The sequence below is a fragment of the Coregonus clupeaformis genome, unplaced genomic scaffold (genome assembly GCF_020615455.1).
Source record: "Coregonus clupeaformis isolate EN_2021a unplaced genomic scaffold, ASM2061545v1 scaf0857, whole genome shotgun sequence".
Classification (NCBI taxonomy): domain Eukaryota; kingdom Metazoa; phylum Chordata; class Actinopteri; order Salmoniformes; family Salmonidae; genus Coregonus; species Coregonus clupeaformis.
In genome coordinates, this window is record NW_025534312.1 from 77,501 (window position 1) to 92,500 (window position 15,000).

The following is a 15,000-nucleotide window of genomic DNA, read 5'->3' on the forward strand; positions in this document are numbered from 1 at the left end:
ACACACGCACACACGCACACACGCACGCACACGCACACACGCGCACACACCGCATACACACACACACACACACACACAGGCACACACAGGCACAGGACACACACACAGGCACACACAGGCACACACACAGCGCACACGAACACACACAGGCACACGCACACACAGGCACACACACAACAGGACACACAGGCACAGCGCACACACACAGGCACAAGCACACACAGGCACACGCGCACACACAGGCACACGCACACACACACACACACGTGTCTTATTCACAGCCACATAAGACATTGCTGATTGTCGACGTGTGTGTATCTTCCTTTCAGTTGAGAACTGCCATGGTAAAAGGAGAGACAGGTACTCTGTCCTTAGACGTCAGAGCCACGGTAGAGAAAGGGGTAAGTTATTATTAACCACAGCAGTACTCCTATTACAAGGTACCATTACATAGTTATTGATAACATAGCAGTACTCCTAGGACAAGGTACCATTACATAGTTATTATTAACCATAGCAGTACTCCTATTACAAGGTACCATTACATAGTTATTGATAACATAGCAGTACTCCTAGGACAAGGTACCATTACATAGTTATTATTAACCACAGCAGTACTCCTATTACAAGGTACCATTACATAGTTATTGATAACATAGCAGTACTCCTATTACAAGGTGCCGTTACATAGTTATTGATAACATAGCAGTACTCCTAGGACAAGGTACCATTACATAGTTATTGATAACATAGCAGTACTCCTATTACAAGGTACCATTACATAGTTATTGATAACATAGCAGTACTCCTATTACAAGGTACCATTACATAGTTATTGATAACATAGCAGTACTCCTAGGACAAGGTACCATTACATAGTTATTGATAACATAGCAGTACTCCTATTACAAGGTACCATTACATAGTTATTGATAACATAGCAGTACTCCTATTACAAGGTACCATTACATAGTTATTGATAACATAGCAGTACTCCTATTACAAGGTACCGTTACATAGTTATTAATAACATAGCAGTACTCCTAGGACAAGGTACCATTACATAGTTATTGATAACATAGCAGTACTCCTAGGACAAGGTACCATTACATAGTTATTGATAACATAGCAGTACTCCTAGTACAAGGTACCATTACATAGTTATTGATAACATAGCAGTACTCCTATTACAAGGTACCGTTACATAGTTATTAATAACATAGCAGTACTCCTAGGACAAGGTACCGTTCCATAGAGCCTACTATAACTTCTAAGATCTGTGTGTTCTCCTACCAGAGAAGAGTCATGTTCCTGAAGAATGACTACTTCTACACAACCATCAACGAGACGCCATTCAGGTTGGTTCAATCAAAATTGACTCTTCTAAATCAACGTCTAATTAACAGTTATAATGTGTCAAACAATAGCAAATGTGGAAACATGTAACGAGTGTTTCTACAGTCTTGGCATGGTGCTGACCAGAGGGCATGGTGAATACATCTTCCTAGGGAACGTGTCGGTAAAGGAAGGTAAGTCTTCTCTCTTACCTGAACAACAAACACTACAGTATAACTATCCACAGGCCTCTGCAGTATAACTACTAAACCATAGTGTTATAACCCATCCACAGGCCTCTGCAGTATAACCACTAAACCATGGTGTTATAACCCATCCACAGGCCTCTGCAGTATAACCACTAAACCATAGTGTTATAACCCATCCACAGGCCTCTGCAGTATAACCACTAAACCATGGTGTTATAACCCATCCACAGGCCTCTGCAGTATAACTACTAAACCATAGTGTTATAACCCATCCACAGGCCTCTGCAGTATAACCACTAAACCATGGTGTTATAACCCATCCACAGGCCTCTGCAGTATAACTACTAAACCATAGTGTTATAACCCATCCACAGGCCTCTGCAGTATAACCACTAAACCATGGTGTTATCCACAGGCCTCTGCAGTATAACTACTAAACCATGGTGTTATAACCCATCCACAGGCCTCTGCAGTATAACCACTAAACCATGGTGTTATCCACAGGCCTCTGCAGTATAACTACTAAACCATGGTGTTATAACCCATCCACAGGCCTCTGCAGTATAACCACTAAACCATGGTGTTATAACCCATCCACAGGCCTCTGCAGTATAACCACTAAACCATGGTGTTATAACCCATCCACAGGCCTCTGCAGTATAACTACTAAACCATGGTGTTATAACCCATCCACAGGCCTCTGCAGTATAACCACTAAACCATGGTGTTATAACCCATCCACAGGCCTCTGCAGTATAACCACTAAACCATGGTGTTAGAACCCATCCACAGGCCTCTGCAGTATAACTACTAAACCATAGTGTTATAACCCATCCACAGGCCTCTGCAGTATAACCACTAAACCATGGTGTTATAACCCATCCACAGGCCTCTGCAGTATAACCACTAAACCATGGTGTTATAACCCATCCACAGGCCTCTGCAGTATAACCACTAAACCATGGTGTTATAACCCATCCACAGGCCTCTGCAGTATAACCACTAAACCATGGTGTTATAACCCATCCACAGGCCTCTGCAGTATAACCACTAAACCATAGTGTTATAACCCATCCACAGGCCTCTGCAGTATAACCACTAAACCATGGTGTTATAACCCATCCACAGGCCTCTGCAGTATAACCACTAAACCATGGTGTTATAACCCATCCACAGGCCTCTGCAGTATAACCACTAAACCATGGTGTTATAACCCATCCACAGGCCTCTGCAGTATAACCACTAAACCATGGTGTTATCCACAGGCCTCTGCAGTATAACCACTAAACCATGGTGTTATAACCCATCCACAGGCCTCTGCAGTATAACCACTAAACCATGGTGTTATAACTTGTTTCCATCCACAGGCCTCTGCAGTATAACTACTAAACCATGGTGTTATAACTTGTTTCCATCCACAGGCCTCAATGACCTGATGCAGCCAGATGTGTCCATCGCAAATGAGTGGTGAGTGTGTGAGGAATCAGTTTCCCTCCCGATTCTGTCACTTACTAGCTATGCCGTCTGTAACAGGACAACAGTTATGTGATGTGATATGTCAGTGTACCTGACTGTTACTCTATTACTGCTGTCTGTCTGTCTGTCTGTCTGTCTGTCTGTCTGTCTGTCTGCAGGACCTACTGTGAGACAGACATTGACCCTCACCACCGCAAGCTGACCCAGCTCCAGGCTGTGTTTCGATACCTCACTGGGAAGGAACCTGATCTGGAGTGTGAGCTTTCCACGTAGATCACACTTAACCCACAGGACATTCAGATATGAATACGGAATTGAGAAAAAGAGCCTTAGATTGACCTTTAACATGAATCTCATTCATCTTCTATAGGTGATGAGGAACTGTTGAGACAGACTCTGTTTGATGCTGTGGTCACAGCCCCCATGGAGGCCTACTGGACAGCCATGATGCTGAACCCATCTGGGTAACTACCTCACTAATACACTACTACACTACCTCACTACTACACTACTACACTACTACACTACCACACTACTACACTACTACACTACTACACTACTACACTACCACACTACCACACTACCACACTACTACACTACCTCACTACCACACTACCACACCACTACACTACTACACTACCACACTACTACACTACCACACTACTACACTACTACACTACTACACTACTACACTACCACACTACTACACTACCACACTACTACACTACTACACTACTACACTACTACACTACCACACTACTACACTACTACACTACTACACTACCACACTACCACACTACTACCACACTACCACACTACTACACTACCACACTACCACACCACTACACTACTACACTACCACACTACCACACTACCACACTACTACACTACCACACTACTACACTACCACACTACCACACTACCACACTACTACACTACCACACTGCTACACTACTACACTACTACACTACCACACTACTACACTACCACACTACCACACTACTACACTACCACACTACTACACTACTACACTACCACACTACTACACTACTACACTACCACACTACCACACTACCACACTACCATACAACCACACTACCACACTACTACACTACACTACACTACCACTCTACACTACTACACTACCACACTGCCACACTACTACACTACTACACTACTACACTACCACACTACCACACTACCACACTACCACACTACCACACTACTACACTACCACACTACCACACTACCACACTACCACACTACCACACTACCACACTACTACACTACACTACACTACCACTCTACACTACTACACTACCACACTGCCACACTACTACACCACTACACTACCACACTACCACACTACTACACTACACTACCACTCTACACTACTACACTACCACACTACTACACTACTACACTACTACACTACACTACTACACTACCACACTGCCACACTACTACACTACTACACTACCACACTACCACACTACCACACTACCACACTACCACTCTACACTACTACACTACCACACTACCACACTACCACACTACCACACTACACTACTACACTACTACACTACCACACTACCACACTACCACACTACCATACTACCACACTACCACACTACTACACTACACTACACTACCACCTACACTACTACACTACCACACTGCCACACTACTACACCACTACACTACCACACTACCACACTACTACACTACACTACCACTACTACACTACTACACTACCACACTACTACACTACTACACTACCACACTACACTACTACACTACCACACTACCACACTACTACACTACTACACTACCACACTACCACACTACCACACTACCACACTACCACTCTACACTACTACACTACCACACTACCACACTACCACACTACCACACTACCACTCTACACTACTACACTACCACACTGCCACACTACTACACTACTACACTACTACACTACCACACTACCACACTACCACACTACTACACTACTCACTACCACACTACCACACTACCACACTACCATACTACCACACTACTACACTACCACACTACACTACTACACTACCACACTACTACACTACCACACTACTACACTACTACACTACCACACTACCACACTACTACACTACTACACTACCACACTACTACACTACCACACTACTACACTACCACACTACACTACTACACTACCACACTACCACACTACTACACTACTACACTACTACACTACCACACTACTACACTACTACACTACTACACTACCACACTACCACACTACTACACTACTACACTACTACACTACCACACTACTACACTACCACACTACTACACTACTACACTACCACACTACTACACTACCACACTACCACACTACTACACTACTACACTACTACACTGCCACACTACCACACTACTACACTACTACACTACTACACTACACTACACTACCACACTACCACACTACTACACTACCACACTACTACACTACCACACTACCACACTACCACACTACTACACTACTACACTACCACACTACCACACTACCACACTACCACACTACTACACTACTACACTACCACACTACTACACTACCACACTACCACACTACTACACTACCACACTACCCACTACTACACTACCACACTACACTACACTACCACACTACACTACCACACTACTACACTACCACACTACCACACTACCACACTACCACACTACCACACTACTACACTACTACACTACTACACTACCACACTCACTACACTACTACACTACTACACTACCACACTACTACACTACCACACTACCACACTACCACACTACCACTACTACTCACACTACTACACTACCACACTACTACACTACCACACTACACTACTGCACTACCACACTACCACACTACCACACTACTACACTACCACACTACTACACTACTACACTACCACACTACCACACTACTACACTACTACACTACTACACTACCACACTACTACACTACCACACTACTACACTACTACACTACTACACTACCACACTACTACACTACTACACTACCACACTACTACACTACTACACTACTACACTACCACACTACTACACTACCACACTACCACACTACTACACTACCACACTACTACACTACCACACTACCCTACTACACTACCACACTGCTGGACACTGCCCATGGAGGCCACACTGCACACGCCACTGCACTGCTCAACCCACTGGCAACTACCTCACTACTACCACACTACCACACTACTACACTACCACACTACCTCACTACTACCACACTACTACACTACCACACTACCACACTACCACACTACTACACTACCTCACTACTACACTACCACACTACCACACTACTACACTACTACACTACTACACTACTACACTACCACACTACCACACTACCACACTACCACACTACTACACTACTACACTACTACACTACTACACTACCACACTACTACACTACCACACTACCACACTACTACACTACTACACTACTACACTACCACACTACTACACTACTACACTACCACACTACCACACTACCACACCACTACACTACTACACTACCTCACTACTACACTACCACACTACCACACTACTACACTACTACACTACCACACTACTACACTACTACACTACCACACTACTACACTACCACACTACTACACTACCACACTACCACACTACTACACTACCACACTACTACACTACCACACTGCTACACTACCACACTACACTACCACACTACTACACTACCACACTACTACACTACCACACTACTACACTACTACACTACTACACTACCACACTACCACACTACCACACTACCACACTACTACACTACCACACTACCACACTACCACACTACTACACTACCTCACTACCACACTACCTCACTACCACACTACCTCACTACTACACTACACTACCACACTACCACACTACCACACTACTATACTACCACACTACTACACTACCACACTACTACACTACCACACTACTACACTACCACACTACACTACCACACTACCACACTACCACACTACTCACTACTACACTACTACACTACTACACTACCACACTACTACACTACCTCACACTACTACACTGCCACACTACTACACTACCACACTACACTACCACACTACCACACTACTACACTACTACACTACCACACTACTACACTACCACACTACTACACTACCACACTACTACACTACCACACTACTACACTACCACACTACTACACTACCACACTACTACACTACCACACTACTACACTACCACACTACTACACTACCACACTACCTCACTACCACACTACTACACTACCACACTACTACACTACCACACTACTACACTACCACACTACTACACTACCACACTACCACACTACCACACTACCACACTACCACACTACTACACTACTACTACACTACTACACTACACTACACTACTACACTACCACACTACACTACTACACTACCACACTACCACACTACTACACTACCACACTACCACACTACCACACTACTACACTACCACACTACACTACTACACTACCACACTACTACACTACCACACTACTACACTACCACACTACCACACTGCACTACTACACTACTACACTACCACACTACTACACTACCACACTACTACACTACTACACTACCACACTACTACACTACTACACTACTACACTACTACACTACCACACTACCACACTACTACACTACCACACTACTACACTACCACACTACCACACTACCACACTACACTACCACACTACTACACTACCACACTACTACACTACCACACTACTACACTACTACACTACCACACTACTACACTACTACACTACCACACTACCACACTACTACACTACTACACTACCACACTACCACACTACCACACTACTACACTACTACACTACTACACTACCACACTACTACACTACTACACTACCACACTACTACACTACTACACTACCACACTACCACACTACCACACTACTACACTACCACACTACTACACTACCACACTACCACACTACCACACTACTACACTACTACACTACCACACTACTACACTACTACACTACCACACTACCTCACTACCACACTACCACACTACTACACTACCACACTACTACACTACTACACTACTACACTACCACACTACCACACTACCTCACTACTACACTACCACACTACCACACTACCACACTACTACACTACCACACTACTACACTACACTACCACACTACTACACTACTACACTACTACACTACTACACTACTACACTACCACACTACTACACTACTACACTACCACACTACTACACTACCACACTACCTCACTACCTCACTACCACACTACTACACTACGACACTACTACACTACCACACTACTACACTACTACACTACTACACTACCACACTACCACACTACCACACTACTACACTACACTCACTACCACACTACCCTACACTACTACACTACCACACTACCACACTACTACACTACCACACTACTACACTACTACACTACCACACTACTACACTACCACACTACCACACTACCACACTACACACTACCACACTACTACACTACTACACTACCACACTACCACACTACCACACTACTACACTACCTCACTACCACACTACCTCACTACTACACTACCACACTACCACACTACCACACCACTACACTACCACACTACTACACTACACTACCACACTACTACACTACCACACTACTACACTACTACACTACTACACTACCACACTACCACACTACCACACTACTACACTACCTCACTACCACACTACCTCACTACTACACTACCACACTACCACACTACCACACCACTACACTACCACACTACTACACTACACTACCACACTACTACACTACCACACTACTACACTACTACACTACTACACTACCACACTACCACACTACCACACTACTACACTACCTCACTACCACACTACCACACTACTACACTACCACACTACCTCACTACCTCACTACCACACTACTACACTACGACACTACTACACTACCACACTACTACACTACTACACTACTACACTACCACACTACCACACTACTACACTACCACACTACCACACTACCACACTACTACACTACTACACTACCACACTACCACACCACTACACTACCACACTACTACACTACACTACCACACTACTACACTACCACACTACCACACTACTACACTACCACACTACTACACTACTACACTACTACACTACTACACTACCACACTACTACACTACCACACTACCTCACTACCACACTACCACACTACCACACTACCACACTACCACACTACCACACTACCACACTACCACACTACCACACTACCTCACTACCTCACTATTCACTACCACACTACACTACTACACTACACTACACTACCACACTACCACACTACCACACTGTGGTCACAGCCCCCATGGAGGCCCACTGGACAGCCATGATGCTCAACCCATCTGGGTTGGTAACAGTGCTGTATCATACCATACTGCCATTATATTCCATACCTATTATCTTTTGACGTTTCACCATTAGTTTTATATGCAATAAATAGTTTTCCGTCATTTTTCCGTCATTGTTTAGATTTGATTAGATCGCTGGTTTTCAGCTGTTGTATTATTGACCCTCCTTGTCTCTGCTCTATGTGTTCAGTATGGACGAGGGGGTGGAGACTGCGTTCCTGGGGACCAGGTCTGGTCTGATGAGGGTCTCCAGATACGTGGGCATTGAGAAACGTGTTGCCAAGTAAGTCAGACCTACAGTACTAAAACACACTGGGTTATCTTCCGTCGTTGTAGTCAAATGTCTCTACATAGGTGGCTACATGTATTACTTCCAATGGGTGGGTGAGTGGGTGAATGAATGAATTAGTGGGTGAGTGAATGGGTGAGTGGGTGAGTGGGTGAATGAATGAGTGAGTGGGTGAATGAATGAGTGAGTGAGTGAATGGGTGAGTGGGTGAATGAATGAGTGAGTGGGTGAATGAATGAGTGAGTGAGTGAATGGGTGAGTTGGTGAATGAATGAGTGAGTGGGTGAGTGGGTGAATGAATGAGTGAGTGAGTGAGTGAGTGGGTGAGTGGGTGAATGAATGAGTGAGTGAGTGAATGGGTGAGTTGGTGAATGAATGAGTGAGTGGGTGAGTGGGTGAATGAATGAGTGAGTGAGTGAGTGAGTGGGTGAGTCCTTTGTACTGTATAACAGTCAGAAGATACCACGGCTGTAGCAGGACGGCTGTAAACCTCTACCTGCCAAAAGGGGATTTAGTCTGTTAGTAAGTCTGGCTCTAGCCCACTCTACTCTCAGAGAGGCTCTTATCTCTCAATCTCCAGTAAATGTCCTTGTTGGGGCTCTTCAGGACTCTTAACTGCCCTGGCAGTACCCTCTCGCCAGGCAGGGTCTGACCTCAGAGTGACATAATCCCCCTAGCCATCAGTCATCTGATTACTCCCATTACTCATTGTGTAAGTCTCCTCTGTGAGGGAGAGTTTGGGGCCAGCAGCTCTTTATTGACCTTAACAGGTGAATGGCTACAGTGTCTACAGGATCCATTATGAGGCTCTGTGTTTGATAGATGTGAAGATATAAGCCTGGAGACTCACTGAGTCCCAAATGGTACCCTATTCCATATGGGCACTACGTTTAACCGGCCCCTATGGGCTCTGGTCAGAAGAGGTGTATTATATAGGGATTAGAATGTCATTTGGGATGCAACCGTTTGTTAGAAATTTGTTTTGAAAACGAACTTGCCAACTCTGCAAATGAAGAGTCCCTATTGCAGGGATGGTGAGTAGGGATGACTTGGTTATTGCTCTTAGTTCTGAGGGATGTGTTTGTGTTGCCTTTGGGGAGATATTACGTTAATAAATATGCTCCAGTGGACTATCATAGCCCTCTAGTGGGTGATGAAGGTACTGTCAGGTCCACAGGTTGGTGGCACCTTCATTGGGGAGGACAGGCTTGTGGTTATGGCTGGAGCGGAATCAGTGGAATGGTTCCATTCGCTCCGTTCCAGCCATTATTATGAGCCGTCGTCCCCCGAGGAGCCTCCACTGGTCAGGTCATCTAGGTAGCACATTACAGTAGGGGAGAGTGGGGTAAGTTGAGACATTTTTCTACATTCATCATCACTCCGTCAATGGAAATGTAGTATTCTTTCTAACAAAGATATCTACATATATTTCAGGATGTTGTGTATCCCTGGAAATAATCTGAATCCATGTAAACATTACAGTTTTAAAAACATAGCTTGTCTTCGGGACAGGGTAAATTAAGCCGCCTACACATTTATGTACTTCATGAAATATTACCAGTACCTTTTTAAAACCATGTCTATCTTTATTTCCCAAACACAGTTCATCACAATTGCTTTTTTGTCTTTTTTAAGCATATTTTAACACAGGCTTAATACCTAATGAACACTTTGTACTTTTTTAAAACACTTTTAACATAGGCCAGGCCCTGTTGATACCTCATCTCCCAGTGATAACGCCTTGCATTACACCTGGGAAGAAAACACTTAATGGCCATTGGCTCAACTTACCTCATGGCCATTGGCTCAACTTACCTCATGGTCATTGGCTCAACTTACCTCATGGTCATTGGCTCAACTTACCCCAAGGCAAACATTTTGACTGTATTAGCCCACATAGCTACAATGATGCACTTTCATACTGGGTTTAGGACCTCATATTGAAGCTTATAGAGACCCCAACTGATGTATAGAACAATCTTTAAATGATCTGCTTTGGTTTAGATACAAGCATCATGAAACCTATAACATAACACATTCATTTGACTTGGTGAAAATCAGGTTTTTGGACCTACTGTAACTTGCTTACCGCTTTTGCCATGTGGTTTGGTCCTTTACAGACTCCATGAAATGATCTCTTCCTAAATATTTGGTTTAATGATTAATGTGGTGTATTGTTTCCTAGAAACAAGGGTGGCTCAACTTACCCCTTTGGTCCAACTTACCCCTTTGGCTCAACTAACCCCTTTGGCTCAACTTACCCCTTTGGTTCAACTAACCCCTTTGGTTCAACTTACCCCTTTGGTTCAACTTACCCCTTTGGTTCAACTTACCCCTTTGGTTCAACTTACCCCTTTGGCTCAACTTACCCCTTTGGTTCAACTTACCCCCTCTCACCTCTACACACTCTGCATCAACAACACATTGTTCTTCTCACCTGGTTGTTATCAGAATCTGTCTAACTTCTCTGTATCTTACCTCATACCCCTCACCCCTTCTTGTGCCCCTGTGACCTGTGACCCTCCTAACTCCTGTGTTTCCAGACGAAAGGTCTTCTCCAAGTCAGTAAATGACACAAAATGACCTGATTTTGGTTCATTTTGGCTTTAAAGGGGTTTTTTCGTTGCGAAAAGCTTCAATGGACTGGCTTCTGCATTTGATCACTTGCAGAAGCAAAGCTTTTAACTAGGACCAAGACAGTAGATCATAATCCTGTAGATAATTTTGAACTAGGACCAAGACAGTAGATCATAATCCTGTAGATCATTTGAACTAGGACCAAGACAGTAGATCATAATCCTTTAGATCATTTTAACTAGGACCAAGACAGTAGATCATAATCCTTTAGATCATTTTAACTAGGACCAAGACAGTAGATCATAATCCTGTAGATCATTTTAACTAGGACCAAGACAGTAGATCATAATCCTGTAGATCATTTTAACTAGGACCAAGACAGTAGATCATAATCCTGTAGATCATTTTAACTAGGACCAAGACAGTAAATCATATAATCCTGTAGATCCTATCCCAGAGATAATGCCTTGCATTACACCTGGGAAGAAAACACTTCAATTTGCTCAACTTGCCATTGGCTCAACCATTGGCTCAATTTACCCGTTGGCCATTGGCTCAATTTACCCGTTGGCCATTGGCGCAATTTACCCGTTGGCCATTGGCGCAACTTACCCCAAGGCAAACATTTTGACTATATTAGCCCTCATAGCTACAATGATGCACTTTCATGCTGGGTTTAGGACCTCATGCTGAAGCTTATAGAGAGCCAAACTGATGTATAGAACAATCTTAAAATGATCTACTTTGGTTTAGTTAAAGCTTTTAACTAGGACCAAGACAGTAGATCATAATCCTGTAGATCCCAGCCTGCCCTTCTCTTACTGCACTGGCTTCTTGTTTTAGAATGGATGGATTTCAAGATTTTGGCAACACTTAATAATATATTTTAATTAAAAAGCCTTTTAAATGCTTATAGATGTTTACAAATGCTCATAAATGCTTTTCATATTTTAAGTAAGTAATCAATCAGTCAATCATTTTATCAGTGTTACACCCAATTCTGACCCCTCACAGGAAATTCCTAGCTCCGTCGGACAAGGAGAACATCTTTACAATGGACCACTTCCCCGTGTGGTATCGTCGCGCTGCAGAGTACCCCGCCGGCAAGTTCCTGTATTACATCCCCAAAGAGGACACCAGAGGTAGGGACTACTTTCTCTCTGTTGTGATTGTCTTGTAACAGTACAATAACCCCATAATAAAACCAGCATGGAGTCTGGGACAACAACTGAGCAGTTACACCATGAGTAGGAACTACTTTCTACTTTCAGAGGTAGGGACTACTTTCTCTCTGTGCTCCCCCACTCTGTCGCGATGGCAAGTTGGCCATTCGGAAAGTATTCAGACCCCTTTACTTTTTCCACGTTAGGTTACAGCCTTATTCTAAAATGGATTAAATAGTTTTTTCCCTCATCAATCTACACACAATACCCTATAATGACAAAGCAAAAACAGATTTTTAGCCATTTTTGAAAATGAGTAAAAAATAAAAAACTGAAATATCACATTTACATATTGTAAGTATTCAGACCCTTTACTCAGTACTTTGTTGAAGCACCTTTGGCAGAGATTACAGCCTCGAGTTTTCTTGGGTATGACGCTACAAGGTGAACCTTCACCCCAGTCTGAGGTCCTGAGCGCTCTGGAGCAGGTTTTCATCAAGGATCTCTCTGTACTTTGCGCTGTTCATCTTTCCCTTGATCCTGACTAGTCTCACAGTCCCTGCCGCTGAAAAACATCCCCACAGCATGATGCTGCCACCACCGTGCTTCACTGTAGGGATGGTGCAAGGTTTCTTCCAGACGTGACGCTTTGCATTCAGGCCAAAGAGTTCAATCTTTGTTTCATCAGACCAGGGAATCTTGTTTGGTGTGACAGACCTTTAGGTGCCTTTTGGCAAACTCCAAGCGGGCTGTCATGTGCCTTTTACTGAGGAGTGGCTTCCGTCTCGTCACTCTACCGTAAAGGCCTGATTGGTGGAGTGCTGCATAGATGGTTGTCCTTCTGGAAGGTTCTCCCATCTCCACAGAGCAACTGGAGCCCGATTGCTCAGTTTGGCCGGGCGGCCAACTCTAGGAAGAGTCTTGGTGGTTCTAAACTTCTTCCATTTAAGAATGATGGAGGCCATTGTGTTCTTGGGGACCTTCAATGCTGCAGACATTTTTTGGCACCCTTCCCCAGATCTGTGCCTTGACATAATCCTGTCTCGGAGCTCTACGGACAATTCTTTCAACCTCATGGCTTGGTTTTTGCTCTGATATGCACTGGCAACTGTGGGACCTTATATAGACAGGTGTGTGCCTTTCCAAATCATGTCCAATCAATTGAATTGACCAGAGGTGGACTCCAATCAAGTTGTAGAAACATCTCAAGGATGATCAATGGAAACAGGATGCACCTGAGCTCAATATCGAGTCTCATAGCAAAGGGTCTGAATACTTATGTAAATAACGTATTTCTGTTGTTGTTTTTTTATACATTTGCAAAAAAATCTAAAAACCTGTTTTCGATTTCTCATTATGGGGTATTGTGTATAGATTGATGAG

The 15,000-nt window shown here is 43.8% G+C and overlaps 1 protein-coding gene across 1 annotated transcript in view; it reads left to right on the forward strand.

Moving 5' to 3' along the window:
- The window catches only part of LOC121560280 (voltage-dependent calcium channel subunit alpha-2/delta-4-like), a gene marked incomplete at its 3' end in the record, with an annotated part of 195,648 nt that overhangs the window by 52,664 nt on the left and 127,984 nt on the right, over positions 1-15,000 (forward strand). The window contains 8 exon segments of the mRNA XM_045216930.1: positions 330-401; positions 1,297-1,358; positions 1,462-1,529; positions 2,966-3,011; positions 3,179-3,276; positions 3,391-3,484; positions 9,779-9,871; positions 13,469-13,596. Coding sequence (XP_045072865.1) covers positions 330-401; positions 1,297-1,358; positions 1,462-1,529; positions 2,966-3,011; positions 3,179-3,276; positions 3,391-3,484; positions 9,779-9,871; positions 13,469-13,596 — 661 coding nt within the window.